We start from the raw sequence: 14,841 nt of genomic DNA, 5'->3' as shown, positions 1-14,841 counted from the left end.
ACTCAACAATTAATTTGTCACTTTTATTTTTGCTGTGTAGGCTATTCCTAGTTTTACAACTGTTCTGAAAATGTTTTTGTTGTGACAGCTTTGTTATTCTATTTTCTTCTTAAAATTAGTCCAGTCAGTTAAATTAATCACATTACAGCGGGTGGTAGCATGGGAGACATTATTACTCGCTTTTTCATACGAGATGATTGGGCTATCCTTTTTACTGACAGTGCCAAAGGTCCAGTTCCGTGAGCCGGTGTACACTGGAGAGGAGAGCGATGGTCGGATCACAGCAACAGTGTACCGCAGTGGTGACACCAGACACACATCCACTGTTCGCTGTTACACCCGTCAGGGCTCTGCACAGGTCGCCTCTGACTTTGACGAGCGACCCAACACAGAAACATCTATCATCACTTTCTTACCAGGTATTTCGTTAATCACACATGTACATCATTTTCTCTCATTCTCTTTTCTTTATTTATCTGTTTTTTTCATCACAAGTTTTTTTGCTAAATTCACGGTGTCTTGCAGATGACGCAAGGGTTTGCAAGTTTAACTATGTTCCTACATTACCTACTGCGCCGTCATTATCTGTATTTACTTTATTTACAAACTACGTGTAAAAAGCTTCAAAAACTCTGCAGGAACTGAGCAAAGGGTCATTTGGGTTATGCTGTAAAAATCAAATTAAAATATTATTTAAAAATGTATTCTGTCCTTTCTTCCACCTCAAATTGTACATGACGTTTCCTGTCGCCACCATCTCGCTGTGCACTCTAGGCGAGGCGGAGAAGTCATGTATTCTGTCACTGGCTGATGACACGCTGTATGAGGAAGTAGAAGAGCTGCGGTTGGTCTTAGGGAACCCGAAGAGCAACTCACAGTTTGGCGCATCAGTGGGAGCTCTGAAAGAGACCCTGGTGAAAATAAAGGACACAGCTGACAGTAAGTGAGACACAGAGGGGAGGGGGGGGTCTTGAATGAAATGTATGATAAAAGTAAAAGCAGTTGATCAAGTTTTTTATTCATCTGAATAGTTGAGTGGTTTAGGCTGATGAATATAAAACATATGGTAAATGCCTAAACACATGGTTTTAAATTAGAATTGTGATCAGCAGTTCTAATTAAGGGAGTGATAATTAAAGGTTTATGTCCATAATCCAGCGATGTGTTAGCATTTTATTATAATTTTCTCCCTTTCTGTGCAACTCAGAACCCATCATTCGTTTTTTGGAAACCAAGTTCAGTGTTAGTGAACCGAAGGAGGCTGGCGCCGTGGCAACTGTGAGGATCCCTGTGGTACGAGTGGGTGACACATCAAAAGTGTCAGTGGTTCGCGTTCACACCAAAGACGGGTCAGCTATCTCAGGAGAGGACTACTATCCCGTGTCCCAAGGTAAACCTTACACACAGTTCGTATGTCGCTCATGGTTAAAGCTATATTGTGGCATTTTAATAAAGAACCCAAATAGATTTTTTTGCAATTAATCCAGTGCAGACTTCTCACATCAAGCTGCAATTAAACAACATTACCATGCCACAGTAATATGCTTTTGAGTTGACTAACTGATAGGGAAGAAATTGATGTATCCAAAGACCTGAAACATCACCAGCATGGTTTTCAAAAGTAAATGTGATTTGTAGAAAATAAGTTGAACATTAAAAACTACTGTTGTAGTCCTTTAACATGTTAATTGCATGTCCTGAAACAACCTTTACAGCACCACTAGTGGTAAAAAAACCCTCACATGATACATTCCTTTTGTTCTTACTGGCCTGCGGTCTGCAGATATCATTCTGATATATGTATGTTATGCATTTGCAGCAGCTAGAGTAATAAGAGAAGTTTTGAAACAAGGCTCCCTATAGGAGTGTTGAATTAATGAAAGCGGGCATTGGGATTTATTTTGGCGAGGGTCAATGATTTCTAATTTCATCCCAGGTGGGGAAAGGTAATTCTTGCTATAGTCCAGTGGAGGGTCATGTCATTTTTAATTGAATTTCAGTACACTTCATGCTTTGTCAGCAGGGTGAAATCGTCCTCTCTGTCCATTCAGCTTTTAGCGCAGCGAACCTTTCTTAGCTTAATCAAGGTTTTAAATATTTATATGAATATATTCAGTCTATTCAAACCACACCTTCCTACCCACTGTTCAAATGTTCCCAGACGTTTTGAAACACAGCGTTGAATTTCTCATTTGGCAGAATATTTTCTCAGTGCAGCACATTTCTAATGCAAAGCTCTCCTACTAACCTCGCTAGAAGATGGACCACCTTTGGCGTTATGCAAATAAAAAACCTGCAATGCTTTTTAGTTGGGTGATATATTCCACTGAAGCAAATAAACATGAATTAAGTTGTTCAATTTGTTGTTGTTTGTGAATAACTAAATGCAAGAGAACCCAGAGAGAAGCCTGTCCGTTTTTGTCAACACAAAACAATTTTACTAAACAGCAATTACCCGAGTTGCCGGAACCATTGATGCATTATACTTCGTCTAGTGAATGCTTTTCCTGATGTCCGTGTGTGTCCGTGTGTGTGTGTCCGCGTGTGTGTGTGTGTGTGTGTGTGTGTGTGTGTGTGTGTGTGTGTGTGTGTGTGTGTGTGTGTTTATGTGTGCCCAGACATTGAGTTCAAACAGGGGGAAAAGGAACATGTGGTGGAGGTGGAGGTGCTGTTTGATGGCGTTCGAGAGATGAGGGAAGCCTTCACCCTCCACCTAACGCCTGATGAAAACATGGTGGCTGAAACTCAGGTTAGGATTGCGTTCCTGCCTAACCATCACACTTTTATTTTTAATTTCTGATTTGACTCATATCTATCCAGCTCAGTCCCACTGAGACCAGTTTTGGGTATCCTGGCCCGGACAAAAGGAGCAGTTTTACTGTAGTTGCAGCCAAAAGAGTGATGAAAACATTTCACAATAAATAATAGATTATCTGCAGAAGAAAACAGAGTGAGAGAAATGTGAGAAAAGATAAAAAGAGAAGCCAAGAATTAGACAGAGATTGAGATTGTAAACACTTCCAGCTCTGTGATGACTTTGATAGTAAATCATTACGTCTTGATTCCTAAAGCAACACTGTGCTAGTAGTTCCAATAAGTCTTAAACTTCTTTACTCTGCAACAGGTAACAAAAGTGATAGTTTACATCGAGGAGACCAACAGCATGGCTGATGTCACCTTCCCCTCTCTGCCTCACGTTTTGTCGCTGCTTCATTACGACGACGTTGCCAGGACACCAGACAACCTCCATCCGCCAGCCGGCTACCCAGTCATCTGTGTCACGGTGAGTCAAGCGAAAACCATATTCAGGGACACAAGTGACTTTAGAGATATCTTTTCAAATGTATTGAATTGTATTGCTTGTCTACAAAAACAGTATACTGACGCTGCACCCGGGAAACTGTAACTCGACCTTCTACAGGCTTTTTCTATAATGAGTTAGCAGGACATAATCACGACCCACATCCTCTGGGAGAGGAAGGCACATTGTTATCCCTCAGGATTCATACTTTTCTTCTGCCACAGTTAAGCTGTCCTTCCGGATCTGGCAGGTCTGTCCTTAAAAGACACACTTACACAGTTTAATAGTCCACAGTCTTCCTGTTTTCAGCCACAGGAGAATAACTTCCACTCCTGAATGTAGACTCAGTGAGACACTTAAATGGATTTCCGTGATGTGTTAAGTCAGTTGCTTCTCAGGTGACTGCTCTGTGTGTGCGTGTGTGTGCGTGTGTGTGTGTGTGTGTGTGTGTGTGTGTGTGTGTGTGTGTGTGTGTGTGTGTGTGTGTGTGTGAGTGTGTTTCCTGCATGGTGGTCAGGGAGATAAAATGAAGCAGTCTTGTGAAAACTGAAACGTTGAGTGCTGCATCAGGAGGCACGGTCTCAACAGGTTTAAAAGTATATCCATGGAAACACTTAAAGGCTTGCCCCTTCATCTCATACCTCTGTCTTTCGAATGATTAAAAAAAAAAATTTTTAAAGCTTGAATAGAAAACATTACACGCTGAAACATCTGGATTTCCTTGCCAACAGTTGTATTTCATTTGTATTCTGCACTTCTTTCTCCTTTTGTCCTCTGGCATCTGCTGAATCTTTCCCATCTCTCTGCTGTCCCTGTCCACCCACCCACTCCTGCTATTCTCCATATCCATCCTTCAGGCTTGCAACACAAAATACCCAGACTATGACAAGACGGGTTCTATCTGTGTCAGCGAGCACATCAACAACACCTTGACCCGCTACCGCTGGCTCATCAGCGCTCCAGCTGGCTCTGATGGCGTCACCAGTCCCATGACGGAGGTAGACTTTGACACCTTCTTTACGTCCTCCAAGATGATCACATTGGACTCAGTCTACTTCCAGGCAGGCTCAAGGGTCCAGTGTGCTGCTAGAGCTGTGAATTCTAATGGGGATGAGGGTTTAGAGCTCAGCAGCCCCATCATCACTGTCAGCCAGGAGGAAGGTGAGAACAGAACAATGAAAGTCCGTCTCTCTCTATGTCTTGTGTTGCCAGTTTTCTGGAGGATGACTTGAACAGGGATTTGGCCCCAAGAACCAAAAGAGCTGTGTTCTCCAAGCATCATGAATGCTCTGGAATAGTGATTTTGAAAGGACAGTACCTACTGTACACAGCTGCATAATTCTAAATGTTACTTGATTAAAGAGCATAAGTATTATAAGCTAAATGTACTTTCCCTTTCAAATGTAGTAGAAATAAGCTCCCACTCTTTTCTCAAATGAAAATTTAAAAGTGTGTAATGTGTAAATCACTACCTGACTCAGAAGTAGTTCAGGGAGGTTATGAGAAAAATGTTTTTAACCGTATATATTACAGTATAACACCGTACAATATAACTTTAGCACATTAGTAACCAGCTGTAGACACAATCATAGCCATTCAGTGTGTTCTTCCTTCTTTCCTCCAAAGTGTTGCAGTCTGTCCTTGTGTTCACAATCTAATTTCTCTGCTCCTCTGTCATATAAAGGTATGTGTCAACCACGTAAGATGGGGACTGTTGGCGCTGAGCCTTTCTCTGCCAAGCTGCGCTACACTGGAGTAGACGACCCGAAACACCCCAACCTCATCAAAGTGACTGTCACCATGCCTCACATAGACGGTAGGTAGGAGCTGGAGGCAGGACTCGTACCACGGATGAAGTGAAGTGTAATCTAGTGTGTGTAATATTCATGTCCGTGGATCCTCAGGAGTGTGACAGCCAGAATGTAGATCTTGCTGGGTTGTATCAAACCCCGCTGTAGAAACCCTCCAGCGCACCTGCTACTTAACATTCCCTTCTTGATTTTTAATCAGTTTCCTTCTGCCTCGTCTCCTCCAGGTTTCCTTCTTCCTTTTTTTCCCCGCAGCTCCCCTGCTTTTCTTTTCATCACTTTTTGCTCAACTATTTCTTTCCACAAAAATTTTGACATAACACTTTCTCTCAGTACAGGTATCAAAAATAGTTGGACACAGTCAGAATCACATTGTTTCTTTTCGCCTTGCAGGCATGCTCCCGGTCATCTCGACTCGCCCTCTCATGAACTTTGAACTGACTCTCAGTCCAGACGGAACCCGGGTCGGAAACCACCGCTGCTCCAACTTGCTTGACTACAACGAGGTCACCACCGGTCACAGCTTCATCACTGCCTCGACACGCAGCCCTGAAAGCATGGGAGACACAGCGCCATATCAGTTCAGCAACCCTCTGCGGGGGAACAGCACATTGCGCTTCTACAGAAACCTCAACCTGGAAGCCTGTCTCTGGGAGTTCACCAGCTACTACCACATGTCTGAGCTGCTCACAGACTGCGGAGGCACCATAGGGACCGATGGACAGGTGTGTGTTTATTCTGTATTTCTGTGTGCATTTGTCTACAACGTATAAATTCCAATCTAGGGTTTGTATGTACATCTGTTTGACTGTTAGCCTTCTGTGTGTGTGTGTGGGTGTGTGTCCCCACCTGTGTGTGTTTTTGTCTGTATGTTCAGTCTATTTGCAGCCTCCTGAATGAGAGGGTCGCACAGACAGAATGGCACCATATCTGTTTGCCTGCATTTTACGTCCCATTCACTGCATGTTTGTGTGTGTGTGTTTGCCAGCTCTGTGCCCCAGCGTGTGAGTGTGTGAATGCAAACAGATGCAGACAGAAACATATGCACTCAAATAAAGTATTGCCATTGTCATTCCCCTAATTCTCACCACTGCTACTGCCTCAACATGGTGTATTAAAGCTTAGATTCGCAGGAAATCTGTGAGATCATGAAAGGGAAGTCATTTTACTTGAAGTCTTTGATATCTTAAGTACACCTACATCCTGTCAAGTTTAAGAGAAATCTTAGTCACCTATGAGGCAGCTTTGCTCAGTTTTTCTTTTACTGGCTTGGTGGCACAGCTGAACTCACCCATAGACTGTATATAAGAAGAGGATGAAGCCACCGTGGCGTCACCCATTAGTTTGTGGAGTACCGTTTTGAAATTTGAGTTTGGCATTTTGGCCGTTTTGGAACCAGCAGTGACACGAGAAGGTGGAGCAAAGTACTACCAAACGCTGAACTAGGTCACTCAAATATTTATACATTTCTAAAATGAAGACACGGACAACACCCAAACCCAGACAACACCGCGGTAGCAACCTGTCCTAAAACATATGCTGCTTTATCGTCTATTTCACATTAACTGGGACTATCATTTGAAAAATGGACATGCATTAAAGAAGACTTGAAACGAGGAGTCGCTCCCTGATTGTCACATTGGCTTCACTTTTCAGAACCGCTGTTTTGACATTATGTGCCGGCTGTCAATTAAATGCTAACACCCTTCCAGTAGCTGTTTGCTGTTGTTGCATCATCGCGGAAGATGTTGCAATCATTGTTTGTCTTGTATACTGTACAGAGCTGCGGTATGCTCATGGTTCTTGTTGTTATTGTGGATTAGGAGACCCTTGCTCCCTCGCTCGTGTCCTGCTGCTCTTTTGTGTTCCTCCAGCCTTTGATCTGTGAGCTTCTTGGTGCTGATCAGACTGAGTGTGTGTGGCACTTTGAGAAGGAGATGGAGAAGAACTAAGAAATTAATTTACTTGTCCACAGTTACAGCAAGAACCGCTTGCACACTTAGTTACACATGACGCATGTCATCCTCCAAGAACTCAAGTCCACTTCGTTAAGAGAGATCACTGTCACACTGTCACTGGGGTTATGGTTTGTTTTTTTCCAAGGAGTACCAAAAAAGCGGGGGAAAAGAAGCCGTGCAGCTCCAGCAGTGTGCATGAATCAAAGTGCACAGAAATAATTAAATAATTCAGCTACCTCTCAAGAACCAAAGACTAAATTAATGTTAAGAAAATATTAGATTTTGACATTTTAACAATCTCAGTGTTTTATTCTTGTTTTTTTGTGACACTTTTTTTTTTGGTCTCCAGAACTGCAGAGTTCTTTTTATTTTTATTTTGGGAGAATATGCACTAATTGAAAGGTTGAACACACAAGAAAAGGAAAGGCCATGATATTTTTGAGACAATTGAAAATACTGTAATCATATCATATAAACATATGATTTCTTTGTTCCGTGCACTATGCATTTAATTTAGGAGGATATAATAAAATATGGCATTTTCAAACCCTAGCGTCGAGGTAGTTTGTTTCTCAGCTTGCAGTCATTTAATTCTTTATTCGGATACTGATTCAGTGATGGCCCAATTAGTCTACTCTACTGAGAGACACTGTGATGGATTGGGTAAGTTTCAGGTGTGTGTGCTGTGAATTTCAGATCTTTGGTGGAGATTGTCTTAGTTTTTACACCAGGTATTACACCAGACTAATAATGTAGTCTTTGTGTTCCCTTGTTATTTTAGAAATAAGATAGGATGTTATATTATTTACTCAAGTGATGAAGAATAATTGCTCAGAGACGCACCGAAAACATCTTCTACCAAATTGTTTTTCTTAGTTTTCCTTGTCAGTTAATTTCCTACCCAGCATTCATTGTGGTAATTGACTATGCAAATTGACACGTTTTCACTTCAAGTCACACAAACATTATGTGGCGCATTTTCAATCTGTTTCTAAGACTAACTGTCAAACCTGTGTGGGCACATCAAATTCTAATCTTTCACACACAATTGTTAATATAATGTTGGTGAGCAGAGACACCTAGTGGCTGCCCTCGTGAAAATACATGTAAGAATACATGGGTTTCAAGTTATACAGAATATTATACAGAAAAAGGTGCCGAGGTAGAAGACAAGAAGGTGTTGTTGTTTTTTTTCAGCTTACAAAATCAAAGCAAATGTGATCAGGTTTTTTAAATACGTGTGAGGAAAAAAGAAAGCCAATATAGTAAAGAACAATACAAGCCCACATCGCTGCCCACTGTGTTGTGTTGTGTACAACACAGGAAGACTTTTCTGCATCTTTGACAACACTGAGTAGGATTGAAAGAGTTCTTGCACCTCGTGGAGGAGCACAATTTGTTCATTTTTTAAATATCCTTATTATAGCTTATCGACCTGCAAAAAAATCAATAAATAACTTTTGACAGAATTTGACATTATTATGTAGTTGTAACTGTTTTTGAAGGCTTAGGTCATCACTGATTGAAACATCCTTACAGGTGCTGAATCTGGTCCAGTCCTACGTGACCCTACGTGTGCCTCTTTACGTGTCCTACGTGTTCCACTCCCCCGTGGGACCCGGCGGCTGGCAGCACTTTGACCTCCAGTCAGAGCTGCGCCTCACTTTCGTGTACGACACGGCCATTCTCTGGAAGGATGGCATCGGAAGCCCCCCGCAGGCCGAGTTACAGGGTAAGCTGTCAAGTCCGTGAGACTGTTACATTTTGTGCTTCTGGATTCAATATCATCAGCATAAAAAAGAAAAACACTTCTTGTAAAAATCCGGTGTGTTTGTATGTATTTTTTGCCAGGAGCGTTGTATCCAACAAGCATGCGCATCAATGAGCAGGGACGCTTGGTGGTGAACTTCCGCACTAAGGCTCGTTTCAGGGGTCTGTTTGTGGAGTCTCACTCTGGAGGCAGAATGAAAAAAACGGGTGAGACTGAGATTATTGTAAACATATCACTTCTACAATTCCTCAATAGTGTCACTAAAGACACAGAAATATTGCTTAAGTGATTAGTTTAAGTTATCACATTCTGTTTTGATTGTAAATGTTTTCCTCCATTATGAACTTCTCCACCTCTCAACTTTTATTACCAAGCAACTTCCATGTCCTCCATGGTGATGAGTGTGGACCACCCCGGCCTGACATTCAACCTCACCTTAGTGAGAAGTGAGCCCACTTACAACCGAGCCAGTCCAGCAGTGGACCTTCACCTCTGACTTTGCCGTAAGTATGACCACATAACATTTGTTTGTGCCCTGGTGCACAAACTAAAACATCCGCTGTGTAAATCTGTGTGCTCACGCAGCTGGACAGACAGACACAGACTGACGCCTGAGTGTTTGTCTTCTTTGCCCCTATACAGGTGAGAGACTACTCTGGGACCTACACAGTGAAGCTGATCCCCTGCACAACAGCACAGAATATGGAATACACTCTTCCACCTGTCTGCAGTCCCAGAGAACCAGTCACCTTCGATCTGGACATCAGATTCCAGCAAGTAAGGCAGTTTCTTTTATTTTATTAACCTTAAGATCCAAAAGCTGCCATTTTTCTTTGTTCTGGTAAGATTTTCTTTCTCTTTCTTTGTCACTGGTTCTCTCTCTTCCTTGGTTATCCTGCCTTGTATGATTACATGTGACAAATACAAATTGATTGATGCTATACTTCATTGTGAATGCCTCTTTAGGTAAGCGACCCGGTTGCAGTGGAATTCAGTCTGAACACTCAGATGTTCTTGCTGTCCAAGAGGAGCTTGTGGCTCTCTGATGGCTCCATCGGCTTTGGTCAGGAGACTGACGTAGCTTTTTCTGAAGGTAAGACCTCTTACTAAATTAGTCCTAGGTCCCTTTATAATAGTCTAAAGACTTTTCCGTTTAGTGAAGATTTAAAAGACTATACATTACTTGTGGTTGTAGATGTTTTTGTCCCATTACAGGTGGAATTTGATTTGAATTACTTCTGTCAATTTTGTGAGCCAAGTTTTTAGACCTTTCAAGCAAACATTGGCTTGTGATCATGTCAGCACAATATGTGCCTGCTTAAAATAAGCCTTGCTTGACCTGCTGTGGCTCATTCATCAGATATAATTTTATTATTATTATCAAATTGTTATGTGGTATTTAAAATAACTGATATTTGAGCCTAAAATAATTTAATTAACACATCAAATCCTTTATTTCAGGTGATACAGTCTACGGCCGTGTGATGGTGGATCCTGTGCAGAACCTGGGGGACTCTTTCTTCTGTAGCATAGAGAAGGTGTTTCTGTGCACTGGTGCTGATGGATATGTACCAAAGTACAACCCGACCAAATTTGAATTTGGCTGCTTGGCTGACTCCCCGTCATTGCTCTATAGATTTAAGATTCTTGTGAGTACATTCAGGTTTTTTTATGTTGCAATTTCAGTATGCAAGAAGTTCAACACAAAAATGTTTTTTATTTTTTACTACACCTCAACAGGACAAGGCTCAGCCGGAGACTCAGGCACGTGTGTTTGGTGATGTCAGTTTTAATGCTGTGTTGGCAGTGGATGATCCATCAGCCCTGTCCCTCGTCAGACAGCCCGGGTCTGATGGCTTTAGGGTGGACTCTACAGCCATGTTCCAGGTATTCTTACTCTTCCTCATGTCCAATGACAGATTTGCAGTGTGAAACAGAAGCTACAGTAGCAAGTAATTTTGTCATTCAATGGAAAAGGTTTTACTATGCATGTGCTACTGTGGGATACAGTTGCAAAGCAGGAAAGCATTGCAGCTGTATGAACTATGAGCTTGGAACATACAGGCGTTACCGCTCAACTATTGTGTGTTCAGTACTTTATGTTTTGCTTTGGTTTAATGGAATTTATGTTGTATTGTTTAGACTACAATAGAATAAGGCTTTTTTGGTGATTTAATCCCCGATGGTTGTTACTTTGCTGTGCAGAGTTATTCTTTTTAATCGTCAAATACATTCAATCAATTCAAGGTTAGTAAAGTGCACTTTTGCCAAAAATCTAAAATTCTATGAGTAAATTTAGCACCAGCAGGTCCCATCCTATCAAACATTAATGTTCTGTTTGCTCATTCTGATTGCTCGTTTTGCAAATTGAACAAAGTTCTGAGATATGCATATTTTGGTGTTTTAGGTTGCTGCAGGCCGTGAGTGGTTCATTCACACCATTTACACAGTCCGCTCCAAAGAGAATGCTAACAGAGGCATTGGAAAGCGCAGTCTAGAGTACCACTCCTTTGTTTCGACAAACAACAATCTCGCCCTGTCCCCATCGAGCGACAAAGGTCATCGCTCCAGGAGGTCGGCCGGCGATGAAGTCCCAAAGATCGCTGATGATATCGGAGCAGATAACAACCGTGGTACCAATATCATGCACATCGCTTTCGACCGCACCAAGCGACGGGCAGGGGGGTCGAATGAGCTGTTTACCGATGGACTGGAACCAAGTGAGCTGAACGCAGAGGATGAAGAGGAGGGTCTGGTGACTGTGGTGGGGGCACTCGTGGGGCTGCTGCTGACCGTCCTCATTATTGTCACCATCGTACTGGTGCTGAGATCCAGACAGAAGCATGGGAAAGAGGGGTGGAGGGAGGGGGTGCAGGAAGTGGTGAAAGGGTCTGTCAGTACGGAGCCTATGTTGGTGGTGAGGATGCAAGACTGCCACAACAGCTCTGAGGTCTGAGCAATGAATGCTTAGATGGACAGATGGACAAAGGGATGGAGTGTATGTGAGGGCTTTTATACAATTTGGGATTTTCTTCTCTTTTTTTTTTAACTTGTATTTAATTACTTTCATAACACCAAAAATCTGACATTGATCATATGCGTTATTGGGTGTGTGTGTGTGTGTGCGTGCGTGTGAGCCTGTTAGTGTGGGGATTTCTAAAGTATTGTATCCATTACGTACCTTGATCACTGCAACAGAAAATAGCACAAAAGACAGACCTGTACGCTGTCTTCACTTAACATTCACACTTGTGCTGTTAGTACCATGGTATTTATTTTCTCCCTTACTGGCTTTATGGAGATAAAGTGCCTGAAGCAGCTTTATTCCTTCAGGACAGTCCTTGTCACCGAAAGCACTTTCTCATAAAGCTAGTGTCACGTAGGCCAAGTCAGAGATTTAGTGCTGCAGGTTTACCTCGGGTAAAGGGGACTAAATTATGTCAATGTTCATACTGAAAGGAATTGTTCACCTCATTTAAGAACAGATCCAGACTCAGATGTTATCGACCGGCCCCTGTGTCAATCAAAACTTCACTGAAGTTTATGAGCCCGGGTACTTCTGTGTGTCTACCAAAAGTATATATGGTAACAAGACCATCTTTTCTACAGTATGATTTCTGCACACATTGTAAAGCATATTCCACTTATTTAGTATCTTAACAATTGGATGCAAAAGTACAGTGTTTACACTATAATCTTACTAAACTCTATAAAAAGAGTCTGCATATGAATGCTTATCGTCATCAGACCGATGTCCTATGGGTTTTGAGATTGTAATCGTACTTACTGCCCTCAAAATTGTGATAAAGCTCATCAATTGCCAGAGGACAATAATATATTATTATTATTATTAAGAACATTGTTTATTGAAAGGTAAATATTGAACCCATAGTGTAAGTGATTTGACTACACAACATTTAACACTATGATGCATGAGCAGATTAATATTCAATCTGGGCTGAACTTTAATTTTTAGGCCTACAATTATGAAATATTTGCTTCATTTTGGATTACACAATTTGTAATGAAAAACATGCACACAAGATGCCACACCCTGTTTCCTATCTGTGAACTAAACCTGCAGAAGTATCTTATCAGACTACAAGTCATTAACACCACTGCTGTCAGAATGTTTATAAACCAGCTAATCGTTTTATTCATTCACTGTTGTTTGTTTTGTTTACCATATGATGAGGAATGTTCGATGTATTGAGAATATATGTTGCTGCTGAGTTTCCCACTGTTTGTATTTTTGTATACTCAGTTGTTTACTTCATCACGTGTTACAAAGTTTACTGCTATTCATCGTCGCAGTGTTGTTGCTCCAATGTATTTCTATGATATTGTTGTATTTATTCAATATATGTTGGGCATAAACTTTCATTCTTTAAAAAATAATAATAACACTGGTTAAGGTACGTGTGTGTGTGTGTGTGTGTGTGTGTGTGTATAAAGACACTCATCTCAGGAGTAATTTCTTTTACAGACAATGGACCGTGTGTTGTAACACATTTTACTACTGTTGACTGAAGAGAATCTCTACAGAGCCACTTTCCACTTCTGTGTTACACTGCTAATAAGTGTGGTGCTGTGAACATGCAAATACTTTATCCATATCCAATGGTTTCACTCGTATTCCTCTCACACTATGTTCCTGTAAGCTTTATTTTTCACTGGTGCTGTGTGGGATTTCAGTGTTCTGAGTCACGTTTTCGAACAAAGAATGCAAACAAAATAGCTGCTTACAAATCGGTATGTCACGAAAAATATTACGTTTGAGCCATTTATATAATCTGCTGTCTCGTTATTTTGTTGATATCACTGGTGAAATTTCTCGTTTACATGTTGTTAAACCTGTGTCTTACTCTGCTATGGATAAACATCATGCTGAGATCAGTGTTCCTAAATATTTGTCTTATTATGGTGTTGTCAGTCATCATTGTATAATTATTTCCGATATTTATCAGGGCTAGCTAATGTGATGAGCAAGAAATCAGCTGAGGTGTGAATCAGCGAGGGATGTGATGATATATTCAAGTAATAATCTTCTGAAACCCGGCTGTGATTTCCTTTTCTTGCCCTGATATATTTGGAAATAACACCATATCTGACATCCAATGCACTTTTTGAGTCACATCCCTCACATGCCAATCCAAGCTATGCAATGTAATGTATCCACAGCCAGTTATCCCCATGTATATGACAACTTTAGCACAAACAATCAAACTTGATATTCAGTTTGTGTCTTCAGTTTTATGAATGGGTTTTTATGTATATGTATTTAAGAATAAATAGTGTTGTTTACGGGTTGTTGCTGATTTACTCAGTATATATGCAGAACTGTAGAGTTGAGATTTGAGAAATAAACTCAAAGATGAGACATACCCTTCTTGAGACCGGAAAACAAAAATATTAAAATCTTGTGTTGTGGTAATGCACACAGGCAGGCAACAACCAAACACTTGGTCTCAGTTGTGTAGAAAGCCATACTTATATTTTAATGGTCAGCATTCAGAAACCTGGGAAACTTGCAATTGATTTGCAACTTGCCCTCATTGACTTGGACTTGTCCCTAACAAGTTAAAAGAACAGCCCTGCTTATATGCTTACCTCACATAAGCACATATATTTCTAAGTTATATTTATAGGCAAATCATGATAATCAGTTGTTGATTTATTATGAGAGAGTGAAAAGTGAAAGAATGTCCTGATGCAATTAATGCAACTACATATACAGTATATACCCTAACCCAGTGATACTAAACTTGGATGGCCCACCAACCATTTTCTAATTCAAAGTGGAGTAGGATCAGAAGGTGAGCTACGCACAGGAATACTACTATCAGCTAAAGAGGAGCAAAAGTTACGTAGAATGGAGGATAAGTCTGACCTCATAAATGTTTATTTTACACTAATATAGCTTACATATGTTATTTATTCTGTCCTTGGTAGGAGCTGTTTATGAATAATTGCAACATTTAATTTATTGCATGATGTAAGAGG

General features: G+C 41.0%; 1 protein-coding gene across 1 annotated transcript in view; it reads left to right on the top strand.

The window, feature by feature from the left end:
* frem2a (FRAS1 related extracellular matrix 2a) overlaps positions 1 to 14,142 on the top strand; it is a 54,752-nt gene extending 40,610 nt beyond the window's left edge. Inside the window, 17 exon segments of the mRNA XM_029449010.1 lie at positions 222 to 419; positions 775 to 939; positions 1,208 to 1,390; positions 2,619 to 2,749; positions 3,125 to 3,283; positions 4,159 to 4,462; positions 4,986 to 5,117; positions 5,503 to 5,834; positions 8,607 to 8,799; positions 8,919 to 9,044; positions 9,213 to 9,301; positions 9,303 to 9,341; positions 9,481 to 9,615; positions 9,805 to 9,931; positions 10,300 to 10,487; positions 10,579 to 10,725; positions 11,246 to 14,142. Of these exon segments, the coding sequence (XP_029304870.1) occupies positions 222 to 419; positions 775 to 939; positions 1,208 to 1,390; positions 2,619 to 2,749; positions 3,125 to 3,283; positions 4,159 to 4,462; positions 4,986 to 5,117; positions 5,503 to 5,834; positions 8,607 to 8,799; positions 8,919 to 9,044; positions 9,213 to 9,301; positions 9,303 to 9,341; positions 9,481 to 9,615; positions 9,805 to 9,931; positions 10,300 to 10,487; positions 10,579 to 10,725; positions 11,246 to 11,794 (3,197 nt within the window). The 3' untranslated portion in view covers positions 11,795 to 14,142.
* The last annotated feature ends 699 nt before the right edge of the window (positions 14,143 to 14,841 follow it).

Source organism: Cottoperca gobio, chromosome 14 (genome assembly GCF_900634415.1).
Source record: "Cottoperca gobio chromosome 14, fCotGob3.1, whole genome shotgun sequence".
Taxonomy (NCBI): domain Eukaryota; kingdom Metazoa; phylum Chordata; class Actinopteri; order Perciformes; family Bovichtidae; genus Cottoperca; species Cottoperca gobio.
The sequence above is the reverse complement of the archived record's forward strand: the minus strand, read 5'-3'. Positions and strand labels throughout refer to the sequence as shown.